The 26,781-nt window shown below is 34.4% G+C and overlaps 2 protein-coding genes across 2 annotated transcripts in view; one reads left to right on the top strand and one right to left on the bottom strand.

Moving 5' to 3' along the window:
* Nucleotides 1-26,781, top strand: part of TFB1M (transcription factor B1, mitochondrial) — a 74,827-nt gene that overhangs the window by 44,022 nt on the left and 4,024 nt on the right. The window lies entirely within an intron of this gene.
* On the bottom strand, nt 4,551-5,623 carry CLDN20 (claudin 20). Its single transcript, XM_044671744.1, has one exon. It carries the CDS (start codon nt 5,208-5,210, stop codon nt 4,551-4,553), a length of 660 nt encoding a protein of 219 aa, XP_044527679.1. The 5' UTR covers nt 5,211-5,623.

The following is a 26,781-nucleotide window of genomic DNA, read 5'->3' as shown; positions in this document are numbered from 1 at the left end:
TATAAGGCAGAACCCACTCCCTCCTAAGGTAGCTCTTTCCACTTTTGGAAGGCATTGATTGTTAGGAAGCTTTTCCTAATATTAAACCTAAATTTGCCTCTGTGCAAATTTCATCCATTGTTTATAATACTTCCTTCTTGGACCAAACAGGACAAATATCCCCCATTCTCTATGATCAGCCTTAAAATAACTAAACATAGTTATTACATTGCCCCTGAATCTTCTCCAGGTTAGATTTCTCTAATTCCTTATGATTTTCATTTGACATGGGTTTAAAGCACTTTACCATGCTTATTACCCTCCTACAAATGCTATTTAGCATATCAATACTCATCCTTAACCAGAAATGAATACAATACCTGCAATGTGTTCTGACTATGACAGAGTTTAATGGGACCCTCAGTTCCTTATTTCTGGATACTATACCTCTGTAAATGCTGTCCAAGATTATATTAGCTGTTTTGGGGTGCCATATTATACTGCTGACTCATTAAACTCTTGTGGTCCACTAAAATTCTCAGATCTTTTTCAGACATGCTGCTATCTAACCATACATTTCCCACCCTATACTTGCAGTCATTTTCTTTGAACCAAAGTATAAAGCTATACAATTGTCCCTATTAAATTTCATTTTGTTGGTTTTAACCCAATATTCTAACCTGTCCAGATCTTTTTTGGCTTCTGACAGAGGCATTAAGAGGGTTAACTTATCATATACAAATTTGAAAAGTGTCCTATTAATGCTGTTATCCAAGTCATTGTCAAAAATGAAAAACAGCACAATGTCAAGCACAGATGCCTGAAGTCACTGCATTGGGAAATTCCTCTTCAAGTTCATATCTAATTATTTATGATTAGTCTTTGCATTCAGACATTCGCCTAGTTTTGATTCCATTTTAATAATTCTGTTATCTAGATTGCGCTTAAACATATTTTCTACCAGAGTAGCATAAGAGACTTTGATAAAGTTTGATAATTTTTTTTAATTTAGGTGAACTATAGCATTTCCTTGAACTACCAGTTTAGTAACACTGTTGTTTGTTTTTTTAAAGAGAAATTAAGCTAGTTTGACTAAATCTGTTGTTCTTTCTGATCATTGCTTTCAATGTTCACTATTCATCCTTTTTTTAATAATGTTCTAGGACAGGGATCGGCAACCTTTTTGGCCGGGAGAGCCATAAACACCACATTTTTTAAAATATAATTTCATAGAGCCATACAGTGCTCACAGTGCGCGCTTCTGTAACAGTGCCTGAAAAAAAAAATTGACTTTGTGGCTCCTGCAGAAAGAGCCATACATTGCCGACCCCTGTTCTAGAATTTTGAGGAGAATCAAATTTAAGCTTATTGTTTCTACTAAATTTGTAGACTCTCTTCTCTTCCCTTTTTGAAAACTAGGATAGCATTTGCCTATTTCTCATCTTGCTATATATAAAAATATCTCGTTCTTTAGTCTTTAAGATATTACTGTCAGTGGCAATCACATCTGCCTATTCTTTTAGCTCCTAAAAATATAATTCACCTTATCCAGGTTCTTTGATTTTATTGAGGGCAACTGAGTGTTCTCTTACTATCTCCTTATTTATATTGGGTATCAAATCCCTACTAGCTATTGTTTTTCTGTGTTTTCCCATCCAAAGGCAAAAAAAATAGAAATAACAAAGAAGTGAGAAATTCTGTTTTCTCACTATTGTAAATTATCATCATTCCATTCACCCTGAGCAACAGTCTTATTTATTAGATTGAACTCTTAAGATCCCTGGTCCAGCTATAAATCTTTTTAGAGATGTACAAATAGTGTTCTTCCATAAAACTTATCTTTTAATTCTCTGTGAAAATAAGAAATATGTATTTAAAACGGATAATGTTTTCATTCTTTGTGATGATAGTACATTCAGGCTGATTTGAAGTAGATTTCCATTTTGGATTATTCTGAGCACACCTTGCTTTCAACTTTGTGTTAATTTTAATACCTTCTCTATTTACTACTTACTTGTGATCTGAATCATCTTGTTTTGCTCATGCCATCACACTGTCTAAAACCCAGCAAAGAGCTGAAAGGAAAACCTTTAAAGGTCAAATGAAAATGGTTCCTTTCCATAAAGAAGAATAAAACTCAAACTATTAAAGATTATAAAATAATTTAGATTAAAACAAATAAGTACTTCTGAATTAACACTTTCTCCTAAACTTCCCTTATGTTTATCTGCATATTAGAGAGAGAAGTCTGTTCTTCCTGCATCAGTATTTTGCATCTCTCTGAATGATTATGTCCTTCCCCTAAGAAAGAGCAGGTACAAAATAGAACTTTGCAGATTCCTTTAAGTTCTTCCTTTAGTTCAAGTTCTGATTTTGTCTTTCCTTCTGCTTACTTTGTATCTATTCTAAATATATCTTACATTTACCTGCTTATTTGTCTTCCCAATAAGACAAAAATGTAAATTCTTTGAGAGCAGTGATTTTTTTTGCTTTTTCTTTGTGCCTCCAGCATTTAGTAAAATGCCTAACACAGAATAAATTCTTAATAATTGCTTATTTGGTTGATGAAATTCCTAAAACACCCTGATCAATTTGAGAATCTATTAAAATGAAGTATAAAGAATATTTTGAACATAATTTGATTATGTAGACACTTTTCCTTTCTTTTTGCACATTTTTATAAACTATATCCCTGTAAATCCAACCACATTTAAGCAAAATAAAAGAATATCACAAATATCAGAGCAAACTTACCTCCTTTAAAACATGAAGTATTATAATGAACTTTTTTTTTTGTTGGACACCATTTCTTTAGATTCATTTGCTTATTTAGAAAATAATGACTAAAAACAAACTAAAAACATTTTGAAAACTATAGAACCATCTGTGATTTTCTTAAGAACTGATGCTTTTACATTTTAATTATTTCCCTCAAATTTTTACTAATGCTAATAATAACATTCCTTAATATACACAGTAAATGTTGTGAAAATTGTTTCCCTACATGCACAAGCAAAAATCCTATTTTTATTAGCCATAAGTTACTTTTCCAGTGATATTGCTACATTAGTAATTCATCATCTTTCTTATATCACAATCTAATAAATATACATTAATAGGCAACAACAACAAATATTTCTGTAGCATTTTAAAATAACTGGAAAGTTATATTACTTAAGACTATAAAATTGACTCATTTATATCAGCCTTACTGAGTTCTCCCAAATCAAGATTGTCCTAAATTTCCTTTCTTACCAAATAAACTTAATGCACGTCAGTTTTTTCTTTTCTCGATTAGAGTTTGACATTTGGTTACCTTAACATTTGTAAGAGAGAAAAGTATTGTAGTGATAAAAATCAATAAGACCTGGAATCAGGGCCAGCCTCTGACACATCCTGGCAATATAACTCTAGGTAAGTCACTTAACCTCTTCAGTGCCTTAATGTTATGCCTTTGACAGATTTTTATAAGATACAGAACAGCTGATGATCTGCATTGGTAGAAGGAATTTCCCTTTCAGGAGTTCCTTATATCATTACAGACTTGGACCAAAACAAAATAGTTATATAAAATGCTTTCTTTTATTCAAAGCTTTTTCATTTTATTACTTTATTTAAGGTTTCTTTCCTTTTTAAAGGAAATAGAGATCTTGCATATTTAAATCAAGTCTGGAAATAAAGGATCAAAGAATTTGAAAATAAACACTTATTACTTATAAATGACAATATATCTGACCTTAAGTAAAGGAGGTAGAAAATCTAAATGATGGAAGAGAAGGAACACTTCCTACAGAAATCATACCTTAATGGAAATAGAAGTAGGAAAGATAGTCCTGTTATTTTTTCACAGGTACTAATATCATATAGTTTATATATAGTGGGTTAAAGGTCCTAAATATTTTCTTTCTTTTGACAACATTTACCAGTTGTTTCCTCTTAGATCTAGCTTGAACTGTTTGGCTAAATGCTTAACAACAGTTAGAAACTTATGTAAACATTCCCTTTGAAATGCAAAAAGAAAGAGGGCTAGAGATACTGAACAGCAGGTGGGGACTTTGGAGGGACGTTTTTTGGCAATGTCTGAATGGCAGTGACAGTTCTTCAGCGCCTGACATGCAATTATATATTGTGGCTTGAAAAAAAGAACCAAGTTACCATGGTGTTAGAGAATCGGAAAGCAAAAGCAGATGTTACTTCTGGTTAAAAGCAGGACATAGAGCTTTAGTCTTAGTTTTAACCCTGTTGAATTCTCAGAATGAAACATCAAAAGTACACACTTTGGAACATAGTTAATCCACTTTAAACCTATGTTTCAACAGGTGAACTATAACACTAATTAGGTCAGCAATTGTTTTATAATGCATATGGAACCATTTTTTTCAAATAACCCTCTAGTAATAAATGTGAAAATAATCAGAAGTAAAAAAATCTTGGGATTTAAAATAACTTGTTAATAGCAACATATTATATCATCTAAAGAAGATAGTTAAATATGATTTTGATTTGTTTTTCATCTAAAGTGAAAAAACACACTACTGTCATTTCATTTACCACATACTATACACAATTATTTATACATAGTCCTTCAGGTTGTAGCCTGTGTTGTTCTCTGGCTGAGTAGTTAGATTACCCTGCTGCTTGGGAGGATAGAACCTGGCTTCTTGATGCATTTTTAAACAGGAAGTGCAGAAAATCACACCTGCAACAAATAGTAGCACTGTGGAAACAAATCCAAGGTAGATAGCTCCTCCAGGTTCATGCTTATTCTGCTCTGGGACTGTCGGGTCCCAAAAATTTGCAATGATCTCTTTCGTGTACCATGATGTAGGTATTAAACCAGATATGCCTGAAAGAATAAAACAGATTCCTCCAGCAAAAGTAGTGCGGCTTTTGGTTTCTTTGTCTCCTCCTAACCGGGTACATTTCATGCCCACTGTGGAAATGCAAATCCCCAAGGCTGAAAGTATGCAAGACAGTACCATGGTGGTCCGTGCAGCCTGCACATAGACGGGAAGAGCTAGGATTGAGTATTTCAGTGTGCAGCTGAACATCCCGGTGCTGTACCATGTGCAATCCATCCACAGCCCTTGAAGTTGAATAATAGCTGTTATGATATTTGAGCCCACATTTGCATTTACCTTCCAGTTTGGCAATAGTGTGGCTGTGATTATTCCAGAAATGCCAGATAAGGCTAGAATAAAAGCAAGTAGCTGTAGACCTGATGATGCCATAATGTCGATCTATCTGTCCCCCTTCGTCTGCCCAGTCTTCTTTGGTAGATACTTTCCAACAAACTGTAGTCGTTCCAGTGAAGCCTGTTATTGTCTCTGTGCAATAGGAAAAAAAAATAGGCAGAAGTGAGTAATGGGAATCAGGGAGATGGAAAAAAAAAAAAGGAATGAGTGAACAAAAACGCTTACATTTACAGTTGGAGTTTATCTGAAGGCACATCTGAATGTGACCCTGCAGTGAATGAGTGAGCATTCTGTAAAACAGCTGAGAAGGGAGATTACACAGCTCTCAGAAGCTTCCTTTTCATGCCTACATGAAGGATTATACAAGGTGTAGACTTCAGAGAAGTATTGCCTCTTTTGCTTTTCTTCAGGCCTAACATACCCATTGTGCTTAGAGGAAAGATGTGTGATCTATTAGAAAATTGAGCTATCTTTGGCCACGATCATATTTAAATCAAAGAATTGGATTTATTAACATGGCTTTTTATTTTTTAATTAGGGAAACTGTCAGCATTTTTAACTGTGTAAAAATTCAGTTTGAAAATAGTCTTCTGACATTGTAAATCATGAGCAGTTCTAGGATTCATAATGGGCAAGTTTGGGTTTTATAAATTAGGGATTGGGGTTTTACAAATCGAAAGTTTTTGACAAGTCTGCATTGAGCAAATCTGTCGATACCATTTTTTCCAACAGCATAAGCTCGCCTTGTCTCTCTTTTACATTTTGGTAATTCTCACAGTATTTCACACTTTTTCATCCTTTTTATAGCTGTTATGTGATCTTTTATGTTACATTGTAATTGTTTTGGGGCACCATCACTTCAGCCATATAAGATGGTGAAATTAATTGATAAATACTGTATGTGTTCTGACTGCTCCACTAACCAGCCATTCCCCTCATCTCTTTCCCTCTTCTTGGGCCTTCTTATTCTCTGAGACAGAAAAATATTAAAGAATACTACATAAACTTAGTTGATAAAACAGTAGCAGTATTTGAAAGGATTGACTTTAATTTTGAAAGAAGTTCTACTGTGGATAAATTGCTACAGAAAAATCTTTAATGACAGAATGAGTCAATTGTTGAAGCATACTTCACTGTTGTCTTATTTGAAGAAATTGCCACAGCTACCCCAGCCTTCAGCATCCACCACCCTGATTAGTCAGCAGCCATGAACCTACACAGCCAAAAAAATTATGACTTGCTGAAAGCTCATATTAGCATTTTTTAGCAATTTAACATATTTTGTTATTACAGTAAATAAATTGTTATTTAGACATACTATTACACACTTAATAGACTACCTAGTATCAATGTAACTTTTATGTACTTTGGGAAAAACATTCTTGCGACTCACTTTATTGCAATATTCACTTTGTTATGGTTGTCTACAATCAAAACAGCAATATCCCTGAGGTATGCCTGTCTGTTCTTTTTTTTAAGTATTATAGGTAAGTTATTGGGGTCTGAGAAAGAAGGATAGGTTAATTTATGGAGAATTATAGGTACTAGAACTATGATTTCATTGGCATAGGGAACTCCAAAATGAGGAAACTACCTCTGTCAATGAAGGTCAACACCTTCTCTGAACTAAGAATCTTAGAGTTCCCTGGGTCTCCTGAAAGTGATCACAGCTAGTTCTGTCAGAGGTTAGCCCTGATCTCCAGCCTTTCTGACTGATAAGTTTGATTTTTCATCCACTAAATCGTGCTATCTCCCTGTGAATTACTTTTAACCTTTCTCTAAATTGTTCCCTTCTCATATCTAGCAAATTGGCAAAGATGACAAAAGAGAGGATGCTCAGTATTGGAGGGAATATGAAAAAACAAACACACTAACACACTTATTGGTGTGTCTATGAATTGATACATTTTGGAATACAATATGGAATTATGAAAACAGAGTGACTGAAATGTCTATACTCTTTGCCATAGAGATTCCACTACTAGGCATATTCCCCATAGAGGCCAGTGATAAAAAAGAAAGGGCTCATAACATCAAAATGTGTTGAGAAACACTTTTTGTAGTAGCCAAGAACTGGAAACTAATTAGATTTACAGTGATTAGGCAATGACTAGACAAGCTATCGGACATGAATGTAATGGATATTATTGTGTTGTAAGAAACAAGGAACCCAATAAACACAGAAAAACTTGGAGAAGTTTAGAGAAACTGACTGAAAGTGAAGTAACTGAGGGCCTGCTGGGTGGCTCAGTGGGTTGAGAGCCAGACCTAGAGATGGGAGGTCCTACATTTAAATCTGGCTTAGACTCTTTATAGCTGTGTGACCCCCATTGCCTAGCTGGAAGGTGAGGATTTAAAAAAAAAAAAAGAAAAAAAGAAAGTGAAGTAACTGGAACCAGGAAAACAATGTTCACAATGATTACAAGAATATAAATGGAAAGAACAAACACAAAATAATCAAATATGGATGTTGTAAAATTATAATGATAGATGCTTAACCCCAAAGAAGTGATATGAGAAGGTTCCTCCCTCTTGTTTTTTACAGAGATGTGAGATTAACGGTGTGATATACCAAAGACTATGTCAAATTTTTTTCAATGGATAAGTTCATTGTGTTGAACTGTTTTTTCACGATTTTTATTTTTCTTTATTAGGATTGACTTTCTGGGAAGGGATATATTGGGAAATCCCAAAAAAGGTCACATAAAATAAGTTAATTTAAAAAATCAATAAATTGATAAACATAAAAGCTAGTAATTAAATTTATTTTATATGTGATATCCTTTCATAAACTAGTGCTTTATTCACTTAAGCTGCATTTACCAAAATTCCTAAAGCAGTTAAGTCATTATTACATGCTTATATTGATAACATATTTCATAACTCTCACATTTGTAAACATGAGAACTATATACATTACTATCCTAAATAGTATTCTCTGTCCTATAGTAAAATAAGTTTTAAAGCTTATATTAAGTTTTAAAGGTTCTCTAAGGCTCTCTTAGGATATTTTCACAAAGTTCTAAAAAAATGTAACAGAGTGAATCTTTTTTGGGAAATTAAAAAAAAAATGACCCATTTTTCCAGCCTGGGAGCTGGGTCAAATCAAGTATCCTTAGCAACAACTTAAATCTCTACATTAAATATAGGCATAGAAAAAAAGATGCCAAAATTGTCAGGAGGTAGGAAGGGGTAAATTCCAGGGGGTACCTGGTGGTTTAGTATTTTGCCAGGAAAGAGAGAAAGGCCTTTTCATGAGCGGTGTTTCTCAGGAAGAGTAATTACTCTCCACCAGGCAGAGATTCCACCACAGGGTTATGGCAGAGTTCTAGCACACTTGAGTCCCTGAGAAAATGGAATGGTGAAATGTCTTGCAGACAGAGGTGGGGAGATGAGTCTCTTTTTGTGATCTTCCCCTGCCAGGGGGCATCACACCTCAGGATAGTCAAGGTGTCCTTGGCTGTATCAGTGAAACAACCAGCTCATGCTTCATCTATGTATCTCCCATAGGGCTGGCACAACATAACAGCTGTTTAATAAATGCTTACTGAATTAAATTTGTTGAAGTACAGAAATTAGTATAGCAATGTTGTCTAGTGATCAAAGAGTTAGGAATCTTGGGATTTATTTTCACATTTGCTGTCTACCTTGAAGGGTACTCTTGAGCAACCTACTCAAACTCAATAGGGGTTAAGTGACTTGCTCAGGGTCACACAGCTAGGAAGTGTATGAGGTCAGATTTGAACCTAGGACCTCCCCTCTCTACGTCTGGCTCTCAATTCACTGAGCTACCCAGCTGTACCTCATGATTATATTCTTCTATGCCTTGCTCAGCATCCATCTGCTTTAGGTCTGAAACTATTTTTTTCTAAGTTCTGTCCAACACATCTAAGATTTGGCTCATCTGTGTAGGTGCTAAAAGTGGCATCTTTCTTTAAAATTTTTTTATTTTTATAATATTTTTTCCATGTTTACATATTTCATTTTCTTTCCCTCCCCACCTCATAGATCCAATAAACACATCCACTGGGTTATACAAATGTTATCACTTATTGCTATTTCCATATTATTCATTTTTGCAATAGAGCAACCTTTTAAAGCCAAAATCCCAAATCATATATCCATATAAACAAATGATAAGTCATTTGTTTTTCTTCTGTTTCTACTCCCACAGTTCTTTTGATTATCCAGAGACTGAAAAAGGACCCAAGTTTTAAACTGGGGCATGGAGAGGTACCGCAGGGGCCCTTTAACTAGTGCTAGCTTAGGAAACAAGTGCCATCTCTCAGCTCTATTGCTCATTTCCCAATTCTGAATCTCAGATCTAGGGGAACTGAAAAAGGGACATGCACCTAGGGGTAGTGGAGAGCAGTGGGTGGTCTCAGTCATGGACCCTAGCTTTGTACTAAGTAAGGAATAAGTTCAAAAGCAAACAATAGTTGTGTAGCTCTGACCTCAGGAGCAGAGGTGGGACTCAGTTCTAATCTTCAGCTCAGTTTGGAGCCTAAAGTAGAAATAACCAGGACTGAAATCCCAGACCAAAAGGAAGCCTATAATTCACTCTTTATATACCTGAGAGCTACCCAGCAGTCTGATAGTAGCTGAGTCCAGCAGTTGTCTACTAGAATGACCAACGAGAGACAGGACAACAGATTTCTTTCTCAGATAGAAACCTAGGACAGAAACTTAAAGAGCTTAGAACAAGAAGGTAGTGAGTATACTTCATTGATCATATCAGTTTGGGAACATGAAAATCTTGAATGTCCTCAGCCTGAGTTATCCTTACAGTCATTAAATAAAATTGCTTAACTGAATATCCAGGAAGCAGCAGAAAGATTTAAAAGGACAAAACCTTAATTCAGATAATCTTCCTAGAAGTATGTGATGGCCATTTCATAATATAAGATCAAAGTTAAAAAGTAGGCCAGAAGAATTAAGCAAGCAAAAACAGAATCCTACCTTAAAGAGGTATTATGTTGACAAGGAAGCTTAAGACCCAAACTCAGAAGAAGAAAATGACTCTAAAACTTCTACAAGCAAAGCTTCAAAGGAAAACAGTTTGAACATAAACTCAATTATAATTCCTAGAAGAGGCTAGATTGTTTTTCTGCATTTTAAAAAGTAAAAATGATTTTTAAAAATAAATAAGAATAATAAAGACTTAGAAAAGAAATGAGTCCTATGGAAGATATAGAAAGAGACTTAACAACATGGTTAAAAGGTAAAAAATGTTAGCAAAGAAAATTACTACCTTAAAATTAGATTTACTCAAATAGGAACTAATGACTCCATGAGATACCAAGAAAAGTTAAAAATAAAAGACTAAAGAAAAAGAAAAGAAAATGTAAGGCATCTCAGAAAAAAAAAACAAATGAACTGCAAAACAGATGGAAAAGAGCTAATTTAAGAATCATTGAACCATCTGAAATCCATGACCAGAGGCAGAGTCAAGATGATGACTTAGAAGCAGTGAAAGTCAAGTCCTCTATGAAAACCCTTCCACACCAATCAAAAACAAAGCTTTTCGAGGGGGTCACAAAATCAAATACAACAACAGGACAGAGTCAGAAGACCCTCCTGCTCAATTCAACATAAAAGGTATTCAGGGAAGGCTGAATTGTTTAAGGAAAAGAAAGAAGGACGGGCTCAGGACCCTTCCCCCACCTATTGTGTTGAAACTTGGGTGGTTGCTGGGATCTCTATGAGAGGGCTCCAGCCTAAAGGGAGTACCTTCCTACCACAGCTACTTAAGGTTCACAGCTCAGACCACAGCTACAAGGGAGGCAGCTAGAGTAGAGGGGCAGAAAGGAGGGCAGCCTAGTCACAGCCTTCAGCCACCACTCCTCCATCTTGGGCCTCTGCCCCTGGAGGTTTTGGCCTCAGGGCACATCCAGCTCTATAGATCAGCTCAGCCTGGCTTAATCCAGTCTAGCAATAGTGCAGATAAGAAGCTTTCAGGGGACAGAAAAGGTCAATCTCCAACATTCCTCCCCAACCTATTGCTCTGAGACCTGTGGTAAGAATCCAGCTGACAGGGATCCAAGGGCAAAGTCTGCAATCACAACAGAGTACTTTGGTACCATGACAGGAAGCTCAGGACTCTGACAGCTGGCAGCTGAGGAAGATCTGGTCTCAGGGCTTATTAATAGAGCAAATCAGTTCCATCAACCTAACCCAGTTAATCAGCAGAGTAGAGAAGTAGCTCCTTTAGGACAGAATAGCCCAAAGCCACAGATCGTACAAATAAACAGAGGAGCAAGAATACAGCCTCAGGGGTGAAGAAGGAAAAAATATGAGTAAACTACAAAAGAAAAAAAAAAGAAATTACAATCAACAGCTTCTATCTAGGTAATGAACAAAGAACAGATGGAACATAGGTGGACCAAGAAACACCAAGAAAAAACTCAGGAACTCCAGCAAATTGGACACAGGCTTTGGAAGAACTCAAAACATAATTCAAAAAAACAATAAAGAGAGGCTAAAGACAATTGGGAAAAGAACTTAAAAAAACAAAATAGGTCATCTGATAACAGAGGCACATGAACAAAAACAAGAAAATAGTGTCTAAAAAGTCAGAATTGACCAGCTTGAAAATGAGGCAGAGAAAGTGAAAGATGACCTACAAAGAAAAACAGATCAGAAATAAAAGGATGATCAAAAAGCTAGGGATGAAATTCAGTCCTTAAAAATTAGTATCCAACAACTAGGAGTAAATGACTTCACAAGGCAGCAAGAGTATAAAACAAAATCAAATGAATGAAAATATTGAGGAAAAATGAAACACTTCATTGATAAAACACAGAACTGGAAAATAGATCCAGAAGAGACAATTTAAGCATTATTGGACTACTGGAAAATAATGACAAAAGGAAAAGCCTGGACATCATTCTACAGGAAATTATCCAAGAAAACTATCCTGACATTTTTGAATAAGAGAATAAAGTAGAGATTAAAAGAATCCACAGATCACCTCCTGCATTAAGTCCCCAATTTACAATTCCCAGGCATGTTATAGCCAAGTCAAAGAACTTCCAGACCAAGGAAAAGATACTACAAGCTTCTAAAAAGAAACCATTCAGATATCATGAAGCCACAATTATGATAATACAGGACCTGAATGCATCCATCCTGAAGGACTGGAAGGCATTGAATATAATATTCCAGAAAGTAAAGGAACTGGGTCTACAACCAAGAATCAACTACCCAGCAAAACTGACTATATTGCTGCAGAAAGTATGGTCATTTAATAAAATAAAGGACTTCCAAGCATTCCTAAAGTAAAGATCTGACTTAAACAGAAAATTTGATGCCCAAACACAGAACTCAAGATAATCACTAAAAGGTAATTAAGAAAAGAGGGGGAACTAATGAAATCAATGACCAAAAATATCATTTTAATATATCATATTTTAAGAAATTTTAAAAGCTGCCCAGATTTCTTAGAAACATAGTACAAAGTAAAAATAGGAAAAGCCAGTTACTCATCTTCTGAGAGATTCAACAAAATGGGAACTCACCGGAATATTAAAACCCAACACTTAGAGCTCTTACCTCAGAGAAGAAATACTCCAAGCAGCCACAAAGAAAGTATTCAAATACAAAGGAGCCACAGTCAGCATCATGTAAGATATAGCAGGCATCATCCTAAAGGAACAGAAAGCTTAGACTATGATTACAGAAGGCAGAATATCTGGGTTTAGAGCCAAGAATGACTTATGCTGCAAAGAAGATTGTAATCCTACAAAAGGGGTTGGGGAGGGGAATTGGTCTTTAATGAAATAGAAGACTTCCAAGAATTCCTATTGGGGGGGAGAAGAATTGTGTATAGACTTTTACATAGAAACACAAATTCAAGAGAAACATAAAAAGGTAAATGTGATTGAACAGTCTTAAAGAAACTAAATAAGAGTAAGCTATGTACATTTTTATATAGGGAGAGTTCTCCCCAAAGAATTCTATTATCAAGGGCCATAGAGAAAGTCTAATTAGAGGGCCCAGGAATGGTTCTATTATACTTTGATTATTTTAAAAGAAGAGTAAAAAGGGAAAGAAAGAAGAATATGCCAGTGGGGGAACAGTAAAGAGTGAAAGAAGAGAGGGAAATTATATCACCTAATTGGGTTGAAGAAGTAGAAATCTATACAAGGAGGAGTTAAAGTGAGGTGGGAAGTAGGTGACACTTGAACCTCACCTTCACCTAAACTGCTTGAACGTAGAATATGCATCTATACCCAGCTGGGAATAGAAATATATTGGAAACAGAAGGAAAAGTGGCTATACCATTGCTGGGTTTGTACCCCAAAGAAATCATAGGGAAAAAGACTTGTACAAAAATATTTATAGCCTCACTCTTGGTGGTGGCAAAAAATCGGAAAATGAGGGGATGCTCTTCAATTGGGGAATAGCTGAACAAATCATTGTATCTGTTGGTGATGGGATACAACTGTGCTCAAAGGAATAATGATCTGGAGGAATTCCATATGAACTGGAATGACCTCCAGGAATTGATGCAGAGTGAAAGGACCTGATCCAGGAGAACGTTATATACAGAGACTGATACACTGTGGTACAATCAAACATAATGAACGCCTCTACTAGCAGCAATGTAAGGATCCAGAACAAGGCTGAGGTTCTTATGAGAAAGGAAACTGTCCACATTCAGAGGAAGAACTGTGGAAGTAGAAACACAGAAGAAAAACAACTGCTTGAACACATGGGCTGATGGGGATATTATTGGGGATGTAGACGGTAAACGATCACTCTAGTCCAACTATCAGTAAAATGGAATTAGCTCTTAATCAGTGATACGTGTAAAACCCAGTGGAACTGTGCGTCGGCTATGGGGGGAAGGGTGGTGGAATTTGAGGGAAAGGGAAAGAATATGAGTCATGAAACCAAGGGAAAATATTCAAAATTTAAAATTTAAAAAATAAAAAATAAAAAAGTGGCTATGACAAAGGGAGTATAAAAGGAAAGACAGAATAAGGGAGACAATTGTCAAAAGCAAAACACTCTAAAATTACGTACAGAAAACAAAGACAAGGAAAAGAGAATAAGATGGAAAGGAATAAACAATCATAATTATGAATGTAATAAAAATAAATAAAAAATAAAATAAAAGAGGATAAAAGGATGGATTAATAGCCATTATTCAACAATATGATGTTTATAAGAAAGACTCAAAAGAAGAAAATACAAAGAGTCAAAACATGGGGCTAGAGCTAAACTTAAAAAAAAAGGCAGGGGAAATAAAAGATAAACTGAGATAGTAAATTTTATTAAAATGTACCAGAGACAAATTAATACCAAAATTAAACATATGCACCAAATGGCATAGCATCCAAATTCTTAAAGGAGAAGTTAAATAACTTATAGAAAGAAATAGACAGTAAAACAATAATAATAAAGGACCTCTATTTGCCCTTTTCAGACCTTGATGAATTTAAGGGGGAGGGGGGAGAAAAAAGAAATGGATCTGAGTAAAACTTTAGAAAAAGGTAGCTAGGTCTCTGGTGGATACAGAGGAATAAAAAGAAGTGTACTTGTTTTTCATTTGTATGTGGCACCTTCACAACAATTGATCATGTGTTAGGGTGTAAAAAGTCAGAAAACTAAAAATCATTTTTTACAAACCATAATTCAATATAAATTATATTCAGTTAAGAGCCCTTAAAGCAAAAGTTTAAAATTATTTATGAACTAGACAAAGAAGAAGCACAATTATCACTTTTTGCATTGTATGTTTACTTAGATAATTTAAATGTTTACTTAGAGAAGAAAGTTAAATAATTAATTGAAATAACTAACAATTTTATAAAGTTGCTGGGTATAAAATAAACCCATACAAATACTTAGCATTTCTATATGTTACCAATAAAATACAGCAGGAAAAGATAGGAAGAGAAATTAAAATTAAAATAATTACAGATAGTACAAAATACTTGGAAATGTACCTGCTAAAATCCACATAAGTATTATATAAACATAATTTGAAAATACCTTCAACACAAAACCAAATCTAAATAGAGAAATACTAATTTCTCCTGCATAGGCTGAGCTCATGTAATAAAAAAGTTAATACTACCTAAATAACTTATTTATTCAATGTCTTGCCAATACAAAGAATTGCTTTAGAGAGCTGGAAAACAATAAAGCAGAATTTATCTGGAGGAACAAAAAGGTCAAAAATTTGAAAATAATGAGAAAAAATGTGAGGCAAGGAGGTCTGCAATACCAGATGTCATACCATACTATATAAACCAGTAATTATCAAAATGATTTGTCACTGTGTAAGAACTAGAGAAGTTGATCAGGGGAACAGATCAGGTACAGAGTATACAGAAACAAATGAACACAGTAGCCTAGCATTTGATAAATCCAAAGAATCCACCTATTGAATCAAATTTAGCCAAAATTATTGACAAACTAGAAAGCAATCTGGAAGAAACTAGGGGTAAACCAATTTTTCACACCATATACCAAGAAAGCCCCAAAGTAGTATACGATTTATATACAAAGGGTGACAGAAACAAATTAGTGGAATTATGGAAGAAATTACCTTTTGGTTCTATGGCTAAAGGTACATCAAATAAGGTATATAGAGGATCACTGGAAGTAAAAATAAATAATCTTAATTACATAAATTAAAAGAGTTTATTCAAGCAAAACCAATTCAACTAATTTTTAAAAATAAGCAAAAAATGTGGGATGGGAATCTTTATAATATGTATTTTTTAAACTCTTACCTTCCATCTTGGAGTTAATACTGTGTATTGGCTCCAAGACAGAAGAGTAGTAAGGGCTAGGCAATGGGAGTCAAGTGACTTGCCCAGTCACACAGCTAGGAAGTATCTGAGGCCAAATTTGAACCTAGGACCTCCTGTCTCTGGATTGGCTCTCAATCCACTGAGCTACCTAGCTGCCCCAAATCTTTATAATATAATAATTTTCTCTGATAAAAGTCTCATTTCTAAAATATTTAAGGAATTGATTTGTCCCAGCAAGAAGGAATGCCTAGGTCAAACCTTTGAGTAACTGCTGAATTCTCAATGAGAGAAAATGTGGAAGTAGAAAAAAAAAGCCTTAAAAAATCAAAAAAAGTTGAAGGGGTGGAAATGAAACTGATTTTGAATTAACTGTTTGACATAGAAAAAGTGGATTAAAATTAGACAACTAAATAAAAGAAAAAAGGAGAACTCCAAAACTAGAGAACAGAATGCCAAACCAGAAGGAAGACAGACATCTTGAGGGGTAGAAGAAAAGAACCTGTGGGGAAAAGGTTGTCTTAGATAGAATCTACAAAAATAACTAAAGAGATCTTGGACAAAGCAAAAGCAAAAATTTGCAACGTAAAAATAAACAAGGAAATTACATGATGCTATAAGGAACCATAGACCACACATCAATATCAATATTAAACCTATGTATTCAAATGCCATAACATAAAAATTTGAAAAAGGAAAAGGAAAAATTAACTAAATTGTAAAAAAGACAAAAATAAAGTGATAGAGATTTTTGTCCCTCTCACAATTTTGGAAAAATTAATAGAAAGTTAAGCAAACAAATTTAACTGAACAAATTGCAAGTGAAACTAGTTCAAAAAAGTTTATTACAGTGTTTTCTAAGTGGGACCCCTTACATCTTAGAAGTACATGGAACCTTAACAAAAATTGATCATTTATAGAAATATTAAACAGTCTTTATAGATCATAGCATAATAAAAATAGTAAGTATTTCAGGAAGCACAGACAGACAGATAAATTGGAAACTTAATAATTAAATCCTATTTTCAAGTCAAAGAACAATGGTGAAATAATATACCATAATTTCTGAGTGCTGCTAAAGCAAGTCTTGGGGAGAAATTGTTCTCCTTAACATATATAGCAGTAAAATAGAACTAATGAACTTACATGTTGGGAGGGGGAGTATTAGAAACTGTGCAAATCAACAAAGAGAAGAACAAAAGAAAACAAAATAAAATTTTATTTTTCTCACTATGTCACTAATATCACAATATACCACTAATGAATATCACTTCAAAAAATGAAATAAAATCCTAGCAGCCTATAATGATTCATCTAGGAAAACTTTCATTATTATAAAATTGGACTTATACCATAAATGTATATATATATATATATATGGTTCAGCATTAGGAAAAATCAACATAATTTATTAAATTGAAAACAAAAATTTCTAAAACCACAATTCTCTTTATCATTGTAGAAAATACCTTTGACAAAATAAGCAGTTCATTTATGCTCAAAATACTACAATGTATAGCCATGGAGGGATCTTTTTTTAAAGTATAAAAAATTTTTGAAACCAGAAGCAAGTATCCTTTCCAAAGTAGATTTACTAGTAACTACTAGTAAATAAAGGAGTAAAACAATGATTCTCATTCTCTCCAATACTGATATAGTTCCATTAATGCTAACAATAGTAATAATATAGGAGAGAGAAATTAAAACTATAACGATGGGCAAAGAAAAGATAAAAATACCCTGTTGGCTTGCAATATGATTTACCTAGTCAGTTACAAAATATCCTTAAAGAAATAAAGAATAATTTAAATAACTGGAGGAATATTTAGTGTTGAGAGCATGGCTTTACCAATATAATATAAATGATACTACCAAAGTTAATATACAGCTTTAATTTATGGGAATCAAATTAGCAAAGGGTACTTTATAGGACTCAGTAAAATAATAACAGATTTTATTTAGAGAAACTAAAGATCTAAAATATCAAGGGAAATATTTTTAATATAGCATTGAAGTTGGAATAGTACTTCTAGACCTCAAATTAATTCATAAAGTAGCAGTTATCAAAACCAGTAGCTGTTGGTTGATGAAAAGAAAAATGGAGCAATGGAACAGACTAGATGTAGGAGAATAAGAAACAATGGAACTGAGTAAACCAGTATTTGACAAAATTCAAACCATACCTTATTTAGGAAAGACCTAATTTGCTAAGAATTTATGGGAAAACTGGAAAAGTTTGGCAGAAATTAGGATTATATGAATATCTTACAATATATTTCACAATTAATTCAAAACAGATGTGACCTAAGTTTTAAAGATCATAACATTAAAAAATTAGAAGTGAGTAACAGATCACTTACAGTAATGGGTAGGAAATGTGTTCTTAACCAAATAATGGATAGAGAAAATTAAAAAGCTAAAATATGTCATTTTGATTATATGACATTGAAAAGCTTATGTACTGAAAAAATTAATGCACCTTGGTCAAGAAGGCAAATAACAGAATATGAATAAAAACCTTGTATCAAATTTCTCAGATAAGGATTTGGTTAATATATATATATAACCAAAAGTGATTACTCACCAGATAAATTATCTAAGAATATGAATAGTTATTTTTTTAAAAAATTTGAAACCCTTACCTTCCACTTTAGAATCAATATTATGTATTGGTTCTAAGGCAGAAGGATGGTAAGGGCTAGGCAATGGGGGTTAAGTGACTTGGCCAGGATCACACAGCTAGGAAGTGTCTGTGGCCAGATTTGAACCTAGGACCTCCCTTCTCCAGGCCTGGCTCACAATCCACTGAGCTACCAAGTTGCCCCAGAACAAATAGTTCTTAAAAGAATTGCAAACTATTATCAAAAATGTGTATAAATGTTCCAAATCACTGATAAGGAAAATGTAAATTAAAACAATCTTAAAAATTTTACTTCTACCTTGCACCTAGAAAAATTGTCAGGACAAGGAAAGATGAAAAAAAGAAGTGTTTGAGGAGTTTGGGAAGATGGAGACACTAATGCATTGTTAGTATAACTGTGGATCAATATAATCATTTGGAAAGGAATTTGGAATTATGAGAAGAAAGTGATTAAAATGTCCATACTCTTTGACCCATGATTTCACTACAAGGCATAGACTGAAGGAGGTCATTGAAAAAAAAGGTCTCTATATTCATCAAAATTTTTATAGCAGCACTTTTTGTGGTATATTATTGTATATAATTTTAGTGTGTTTATCAATTCTGTTCAGTTTTTTTCACTGAGGAATGGTGCTAGGGGAAATTTTAGCAATATAAAAACAAACAATCTTAATAAAATTTATTTTAAAAAAGAAAATATTGAATCACCTACATCAATAAATTGGATATAAATAAACCTCAGAAGTAGTGAATCTTAACTTGCAGGATTTATTTGTGAGAAAAAGTATTTCTTTTAGTGAAAAGTTATATTCCTTATGAAGTACTACTACTTAATAACAGCTAATAAGTTCTGATCTCAGATTTTTCCTATATTCAATTTAAATATCTTGTGTGATATTGTGCTACCATGACACTGGGTGGCATTGTAATTTTAAATTTTTCAAATAAAACTATTTTTAAAATTTTGTTAGTAGTATAATTAATTCATAATTGCATTTATAATTGTGTGATTTGATATCATGCTTGTGATAACCTTGGACCTTTTCCTTCTTACATTTATAGTTAAAAGAAACCTTTAAAATCTTTAGGCCTAGGAATTCTTAATCTGGGGACAATGAACTTATTTTTTTGTTGCCGTGGTAATTTAGTTTGGTCATTGTATTTCTATTTAATTGGTTTTCTTTGTAATCTTACACAATTTATTGCATTTATTGCATTAGTTTATGCATTTAAAAACATTACTCTGAGGGGTCTATATGCTTCACCAGACCACCAAAGGGTCCATGACACAAAAAAGTTTAAGAATTTCAGCTCTACATCAACGCCTCATTTTCCAAATGATAATCAGAGGCCAACAGAGTTTAAGTAATTTGCCCAAGATTAAAACCTAGAGAATGGCTGAGCACCAATCTTTTGATCTGCTGATTTTTCTACTGTACCATACATTGTCATAATCCTGATTTCATACTACAATCTACTCTCTGTTAAAACTAATCCTACCTACTTTTTAGTGGTATTTTCCTTTTGTGGATACCCCAGATAGTGGTTCTTAAGCTTTTGGACATAGCACTTCTGAGGAACAAATATCCCGCCATTTTTCTCCTATGTCATCTACTTTCTTTGTCACTACTGGTGGGGATAAAACTAATAATGATTTAGTGAATGGTTCTTTGAATGATTCATCTGTTAGGTAGTGGCTCATTCTATCAACCATCATAAATAAGCAATTTTTACTCATTTAAAAAGCATAGACATTGTCAAAAGTGTAAATACCCTAATTCTAGGAGAACCTACCTTTGCTATACACAGTTCTTTAGGATCCTTTTGGGAAATACCAGCATAAGAACAGGCCTTGTGGTATTTTAGAATGATTTTGAAACCAGTCTTGAATAGATTCTGTAGTAGACTTATTGTTTTTTTCCCCCTAAGATGAATACAATAAAATCAAACCATTAATAACCAAGCTGCATTGTTATAATCTAGTAGTTTGGCTAGTGTCCATCGCTATTGGCTCTCCCTCCAGGTCTGAGTGTTTAAAATACTCAAGAAAGGTGGTGGTGGTGGTGGTGGTGGTTTTTCTCAAATTATAGAATTTGAACGTTCAGATTCAGACTTAGTATGTTTATATTTAGGATTTGCTTGCCCTCACATGGCTCATTTTTGTATTATTGTCTGTGAACCTTTTCTAAGCTGAAACTAAAGTTGAATAGAGGTGATGAAAATGTGTTAACTACCTATAGGTTATTCACGATGAGTATTTTTAAGGGTTAGGCTTTGATGATTTGCTTTTCAGTATTCCAAACTGTACTCCACTTTCTACAGTATAACACCTTTCCAGAACTCTATTTAGGGAATGTCTAGGGGCATTTCTGTTATCTTTTCCTAGGCTGATCTTTTGTTAGCTTTGACTAAGGAGCTAGATTAAAAGTCCCTCACCCTTGTCTGTTGATCTGACCATAGCCAGTTTCCAGGTCATAGCCCAAGTTTTGCTCTATTCTCTTGCATTGCTCTGTTTTTAAACTTTCTCAGCTTGTTCACATTTTCAGACGGGCTGTTCATTATAATTAAATCATCCATACTTTGCTAATTACAGACCTGGGAAAACCAGCATAAATAGTATAGACCAAACTAACATTATAAATGTAATTAAGCCCTATTGGTTGCTTGTGATTAGCAGAGCACTTACTGTAGAATTCCACTTATCAGACACTTTCTTCAAGGTGAACAGATGCTTTGAAGAGAGAACCTTCTAATATGCAATGCAGTATTCTTTATGTAAAAGCACACTAGAATTTTTAGTTATATTTTCTGAGCAATTTTTTTCTCTCCTAAGCAGTACAGTAGCCTTTTCCTTTAAATTTCTTTCAACCTCAGAATAAAGACATGCTTTGTTTTTAATGGTGGTGGTGGTGGTGGTGGTATGGAGAAATACTGTATTAGTAAGCAAAAGCAAGAGATCTCTTTAGTTTGGAATAGAGAGCCACTTTGAGGTCCTACAACAAAATGCTTACATGACAAAACCTATGAATGTTAAATGTACATGAGGATATTTTTGCCAAGAGAAGGTTTAAAATAGACTTCATTTAAATTCAACTCCCAGTTCTTATGTGAGTTAAAAACTGACTTCTAAATCGTGATTCAAAATCTGTCATTTTGTCAGTAGTTTTTAAATTTCCCATACCTGTTGTGGATATACTTCAAGACCTTGATTGTACTCTCATCAATCTTCCTCAGAGGAACTGGGCCCAGGTAGGAACAAAGAAGGAAAGCCAACTAAACAAAACTTGCTTTTCCGAAGTGTTTTGAATTGGTGATAAAGCTCTCTAACAAGTTCACTTGCTGTGTAGCAAATAAAGAATAGCATATCAAAATTGAGAAGTAGAAAGTGCTGATCATGCTGGAAGATAAATACCAGGTCTCTAGCTCATTTTCTGAGCTGTGGGAGAATTCGGAAAGGGGAGGCAGGGAGGAGGGAGGGAGGAACTCTTGCAACGTGATTTGTTGGAACCTGAAAATATGAAATGCCTCTGTGGGACTCATCACTGAGCAGAGGCTATTTAATAACTTACAAAGTTGATTTTAGTTTAATGTTGTGCTTTAATCATACACTTATAATTCATTGCTATGGAAACTACTAGGATAATTTTTAAAACCATTCTGTTCTCTTTCTCTGTCTCTATCGGTGCATGATCCATATTTATGTATGTATATATGATTCAGCAGTAGAAAAGGGGTACATCCTCTTCCACCTTAAGATCATACATTGGAGAGCAAGAGTAAAAGCAAGATAAAAAAGTTTACTATGTTCTTCAATATTTGAGGTAAAATAACTGACTCCAAAGTCCCAAGCTAGAAGGTTATTAATCCTTAGGTGACATGCCCCACCGCCCATGTAACCGTATCCTTATGGTAGTACACAATCAAGGGGCAAGCAGCTACACCAGGTGGGGAGAAAGGACTATGACAATTTTTTTCTCCAATAATTCTGTTTATAATCGGGAATGAGAAGGACCTTTGCTGAGGGAAAGTTTGAAAGTTTTCTTAAAAAGATATAGTGCTCATTTCTTTTCCTCAAAATTTGAACAGAGTGGGAAAGTAATCAAGATAGGGCATAAAAGGAGAAATTGACTTGAAGAGAACATTCAGTCTGGACAGTACTAAGATGGTTGAAGTATGGTCAGGTTATGGAGGAATTTTAGTTAATAGCACAGTTTAGCACTTCATTGTACAACTCAGTCTCATTTGTCTTCAACTTCTTTTGTATCTCATAGAGCAGGTTCTCAGACAGCTCAGAAATGGTGAAGTCCTTAATGTTTTAATCACTTTTTAAATCTACTTTTAAGGGGCACCTGGGTAGCTCAGTGGATTGAGAGACAGGCCTAGAGACAGGAGGTCCTAGGTTCAAATCTGGCCTCAGACACTTCCTGGCTGTGTGACCCTGGGCAAGTCCCTTAACCCCCATTGCCCACCCTTACTACTCTTCCACCTAGGAGCATACACAGAAGTTAAGGGTTTAAAAAAAATCTACTTTTAATAATGCCAAATAATATAAGATAAATTTGTTTGTATCTAACTTTAGAATGCATAATAAATGCTTGCTGATTGATTCTGCCATTACACCTTACACAAGATGTATCTGATTACTACCAATAATTGCTTTATAATTGTGAATGTTATTGAATTCAGTTCAGTTCCACAAACATCAAGTGCCTTATTATATGTAAAATACATTAGAGATGATAGCTGACCTTGTAAGGCATTAATGTTTTCATGTTTTTCTTGTGTAAATCAATAAAAATAATTAAGCTTATTTCAGGTCATATTTTTTTTTAAAATTGAATAATTTAAAATTATCTGTATAGTTTATGAATAATTGTATGGTTTTGCTGGAACAATGAAATGAACTGTTTTTTGTAATGTGGTAACCTGAGAAACTCTGCATCAGGGTCACTAGCAGTAAACCTAGATTTGTGAGAGATGTGATAGTACCAAGCTCACATGTGTTTGCTTCATTATTACTGTTGTAACAATTAAAAATGATAAAGGCTGATATTATAAGAGAAATTAATATTTTAATTGCCATGGCCATGTTGGTAAATATATATGACCACGCCTGACTATCTTTAAAATTTACCACCAGTGCCCATCTTGTCTCTCTCGTACGCCAGCCAGCCCACTCAGGTAACAAAGAGGCGGTCTCAAGGCCACCCTCCGAATTTAAGCTGCCCTATACATTGGGGACATCAGAGACGTCCCCACTTCCAAAACCAGAAACCCATTGGATCACAGGGAATGTAGTCTCAAAGTCCCCACGTGTCCACAGGAAGTTTGTAAGATACTTTTAAATGGCACCTCCCTGAATTCCAAACACACACTGTCTTAGTATTTTAATACTTTTGCCTTCTTGTTAATTGCTGATTTTATCCGATTATCTAGTGGTCAATGAACCAAAAATAATTGTAATTAAACAATAAGGATATATCTGTACATTCATTATTTTACACCAGCTCTGCAGAGATGGACCTCTTTTCAATTAATTGTATCATCTTAGATTATTGAGAGATTTCTGTCAACTTTCAGTGATCTTAGCCAGTCTATGAAAACACCCTGAATTAATAGCTGCATTATGTGCATCGAACATAAAAGGAAACTTTTATGACTTGCTCTCTGCAGAATCCCTTGGTTAAACCCAAGGTTCTCTAGGGTAGCAGGTGTAAAATACTACTCTGGAGAATCCAGCATAGGGGTAGGCTTACAACAGGTGCTTTATGTATATATTGTTAACTTCTTCAATGAATATCATTACATGAGCTGGCCCAACCCAAGATCCAGAGTTTGATAGCTTCCCATTATGTTCCTCAGAGTCTACTGCTGAACTGGAAAACCAGTCAATCAACATTTATTAAGTGCCACTTATGTGCAGGCACTGTGCTAGATGCTAGAGATAGTAGTTCAAATGGAGGGTTAATATTTAGAATTTCTACTTATGACTAACCTAAAGTATTTATTTGTGATGCAGCCATTTATAACCAAAAGTGTTAATGCTAATAAAATTTGCCACAAATGTGGGTTCAGCATTGTTGTTATAGAGTTAGTGGATAATTTTAATCATCTTCTATAAATTGTTTAGTGATGGGCAAACTACAGCCGGCAGGCCAGATGCGGCCCGCTGAAGTGTTCTATCAGGCTGCACAACATTATTCCTAATCTGACGAATACAATGAGTGGGATACAATACAATGAAAGTTCAAAAGAGTTGCCTTAGAAACAGACTGACAGATGAGCATTTCCTTTCCTTTGACCCCTTCTTTAAAAAGTTTGCCCATCACGGGTTTAGACAGGTTTATAGTATGTGTCTTTTACAGTATTTTATCTATATATATATTTTTAAATATTTAAACCCTTATCTTTGGTTTAGAAATCAATACTAAATATTGGTTCCAAGGCAGAAATGTGGCAAGGGCTAGGTAATTGGGGATAAGTGATTTACCCAGGGTCACACAGTTTCTGAGTCTCAATATGAACCCAGGACTTCTCGTCTCTAGGCCTGGCTCACTATCCCCTAAGCCAACTAGCTGTCCCATCTTATAAAAATATTTAAATAGTGAAAAGATGGACTCACTAGCAATAATAGATCATACCGTTTTTAAGTGCCTTCCAAGCAATTTTTAAAATATCAAACTGTTTTATTAGACACATAATACAAAAAAGGGAAATAATGGTTGTAATTTTAAAGAAAGTCAATTATAAATAAAAAGCATTTTCATATCTGTCACTATAGTTACCAAGCAGCTTCCATGTGGTTCTAAAGGAAATAGGGTTTCTATTTCTCTCAGGAATGGTGAAGTCTTTTTCAGGAGCAAAAAAATGTGGCTGGTAGGGCCTTATAAAACCCAAACATTCATCTGTTCCTAAGTAAGCATAATCTCCTACAAAGTGTCAATTGCGTTTGATTTTTAATGGAGATTATCTTCCTATAGCTAGAATTCCATTTTAACCAACTTTTCAAGACCTGAAAAGTATATTGCTAATTGTTCAAAATAGCATATTGTTATAAAGGCAGCTCCCTGCCTTGTTTTTCATTTTTTTATTTTTATGCATTTAATTTCACCAACAACCTGCAAAGATACAGTGTGTCAATAACTCTAGATTCTTCAAGGCTAAGTGAGGTGATGCTGATGATGGTTAGGAAATAGCCCAGAGATCTAAAATTTGCCCATTCCTTGTTTCCGGCATGCTTGACAAATGCATTTCACCCTTTATTTTTGCCCCATGACTCATCTTTCAAATGTGAACAAATTGTCCCCATGAGGTAGCTGATTTTTTAGTTTCCAGTGTCAGTGTTCAGAAGTATCCCTTTGCTAAAAAGTTACACCAGATGATAGTCACAACTAGTAATGGCAGCCAAACAACAAGGTTTCCCGAAGCTGTTTGGTTCTTTCCTTCCCCTCACTCCCAACAGTCACAAGCTGAAAAGGGACCTAAGAATCATCCAGCCCAACCATTTAACATATGAGAAAACTGAGGTTAAGAGAATCTATGACTCGTCCAAAGTTAGAGCTGTGAAGTGTTCAAACCCAGGTTTAAAACTGAAGTCTCTTGGTTTTCTCACCAAATGATTTTTCTATGACACCATGTTTCATCTTTTGAACAATCCTATAGTTTTTGCCTTCTGAGGAACACAAAGATTGCTCTCAAAAAGTTTTTTGATCATGTATTCTGAATTGTTGAGCACAGCCCAGCTAATTGATCCACATTAGTACCCAAACTCTAAAATGATATAATTGATTCCTTTTCTGAAATTTTAGAATGGAATGATTCCCAGATTCCTACCCTCCTCCTCCATATTTTAGATATGAAGTATAGCCCTTAGTGTCAGGAGCTGCTTATTTTTCTTGTCTTTGCTTTTTCAAAAACTAAGGTGTCCTTCCTTATCTGACAACTCTGACAAAAGCTAAAATGCCATTTTCAATAAGGTTATAAGCATTTATCTAGAGGATTTCGTTGTAGAATAGGATGTAACTGGCTTTCATTTCCTTGAGCTATCTCAAGTGCTAATGTAGTATTTTATAAGTCTAGAAGAGATTAAAATTTAAAATAGGAAACTGTGCTTTTGAGAGGCATTTGGTATAGTTGTGGGAAATTTCCATGGGGTTATTATTCTCTCTTCACCCAAGTTTATACAAAACCCATTCTTCTTTCT

The sequence above is a fragment of the Gracilinanus agilis genome, chromosome 4 (assembly GCF_016433145.1).
Source record: "Gracilinanus agilis isolate LMUSP501 chromosome 4, AgileGrace, whole genome shotgun sequence".
Taxonomy (NCBI): domain Eukaryota; kingdom Metazoa; phylum Chordata; class Mammalia; order Didelphimorphia; family Didelphidae; genus Gracilinanus; species Gracilinanus agilis.
Note: the sequence above shows the minus strand (reverse complement) of the source record. Positions and strands in the feature narration are given on the sequence as shown.

What these genes read in the sequence shown, in the direction of transcription:
- CLDN20 (XM_044671744.1), bottom strand. Translation starts at nt 5,210, where the DNA reads ATGGCATCATCAGGTCTACAGCTACTTGCTTTTATTCTAGCCTTATCT.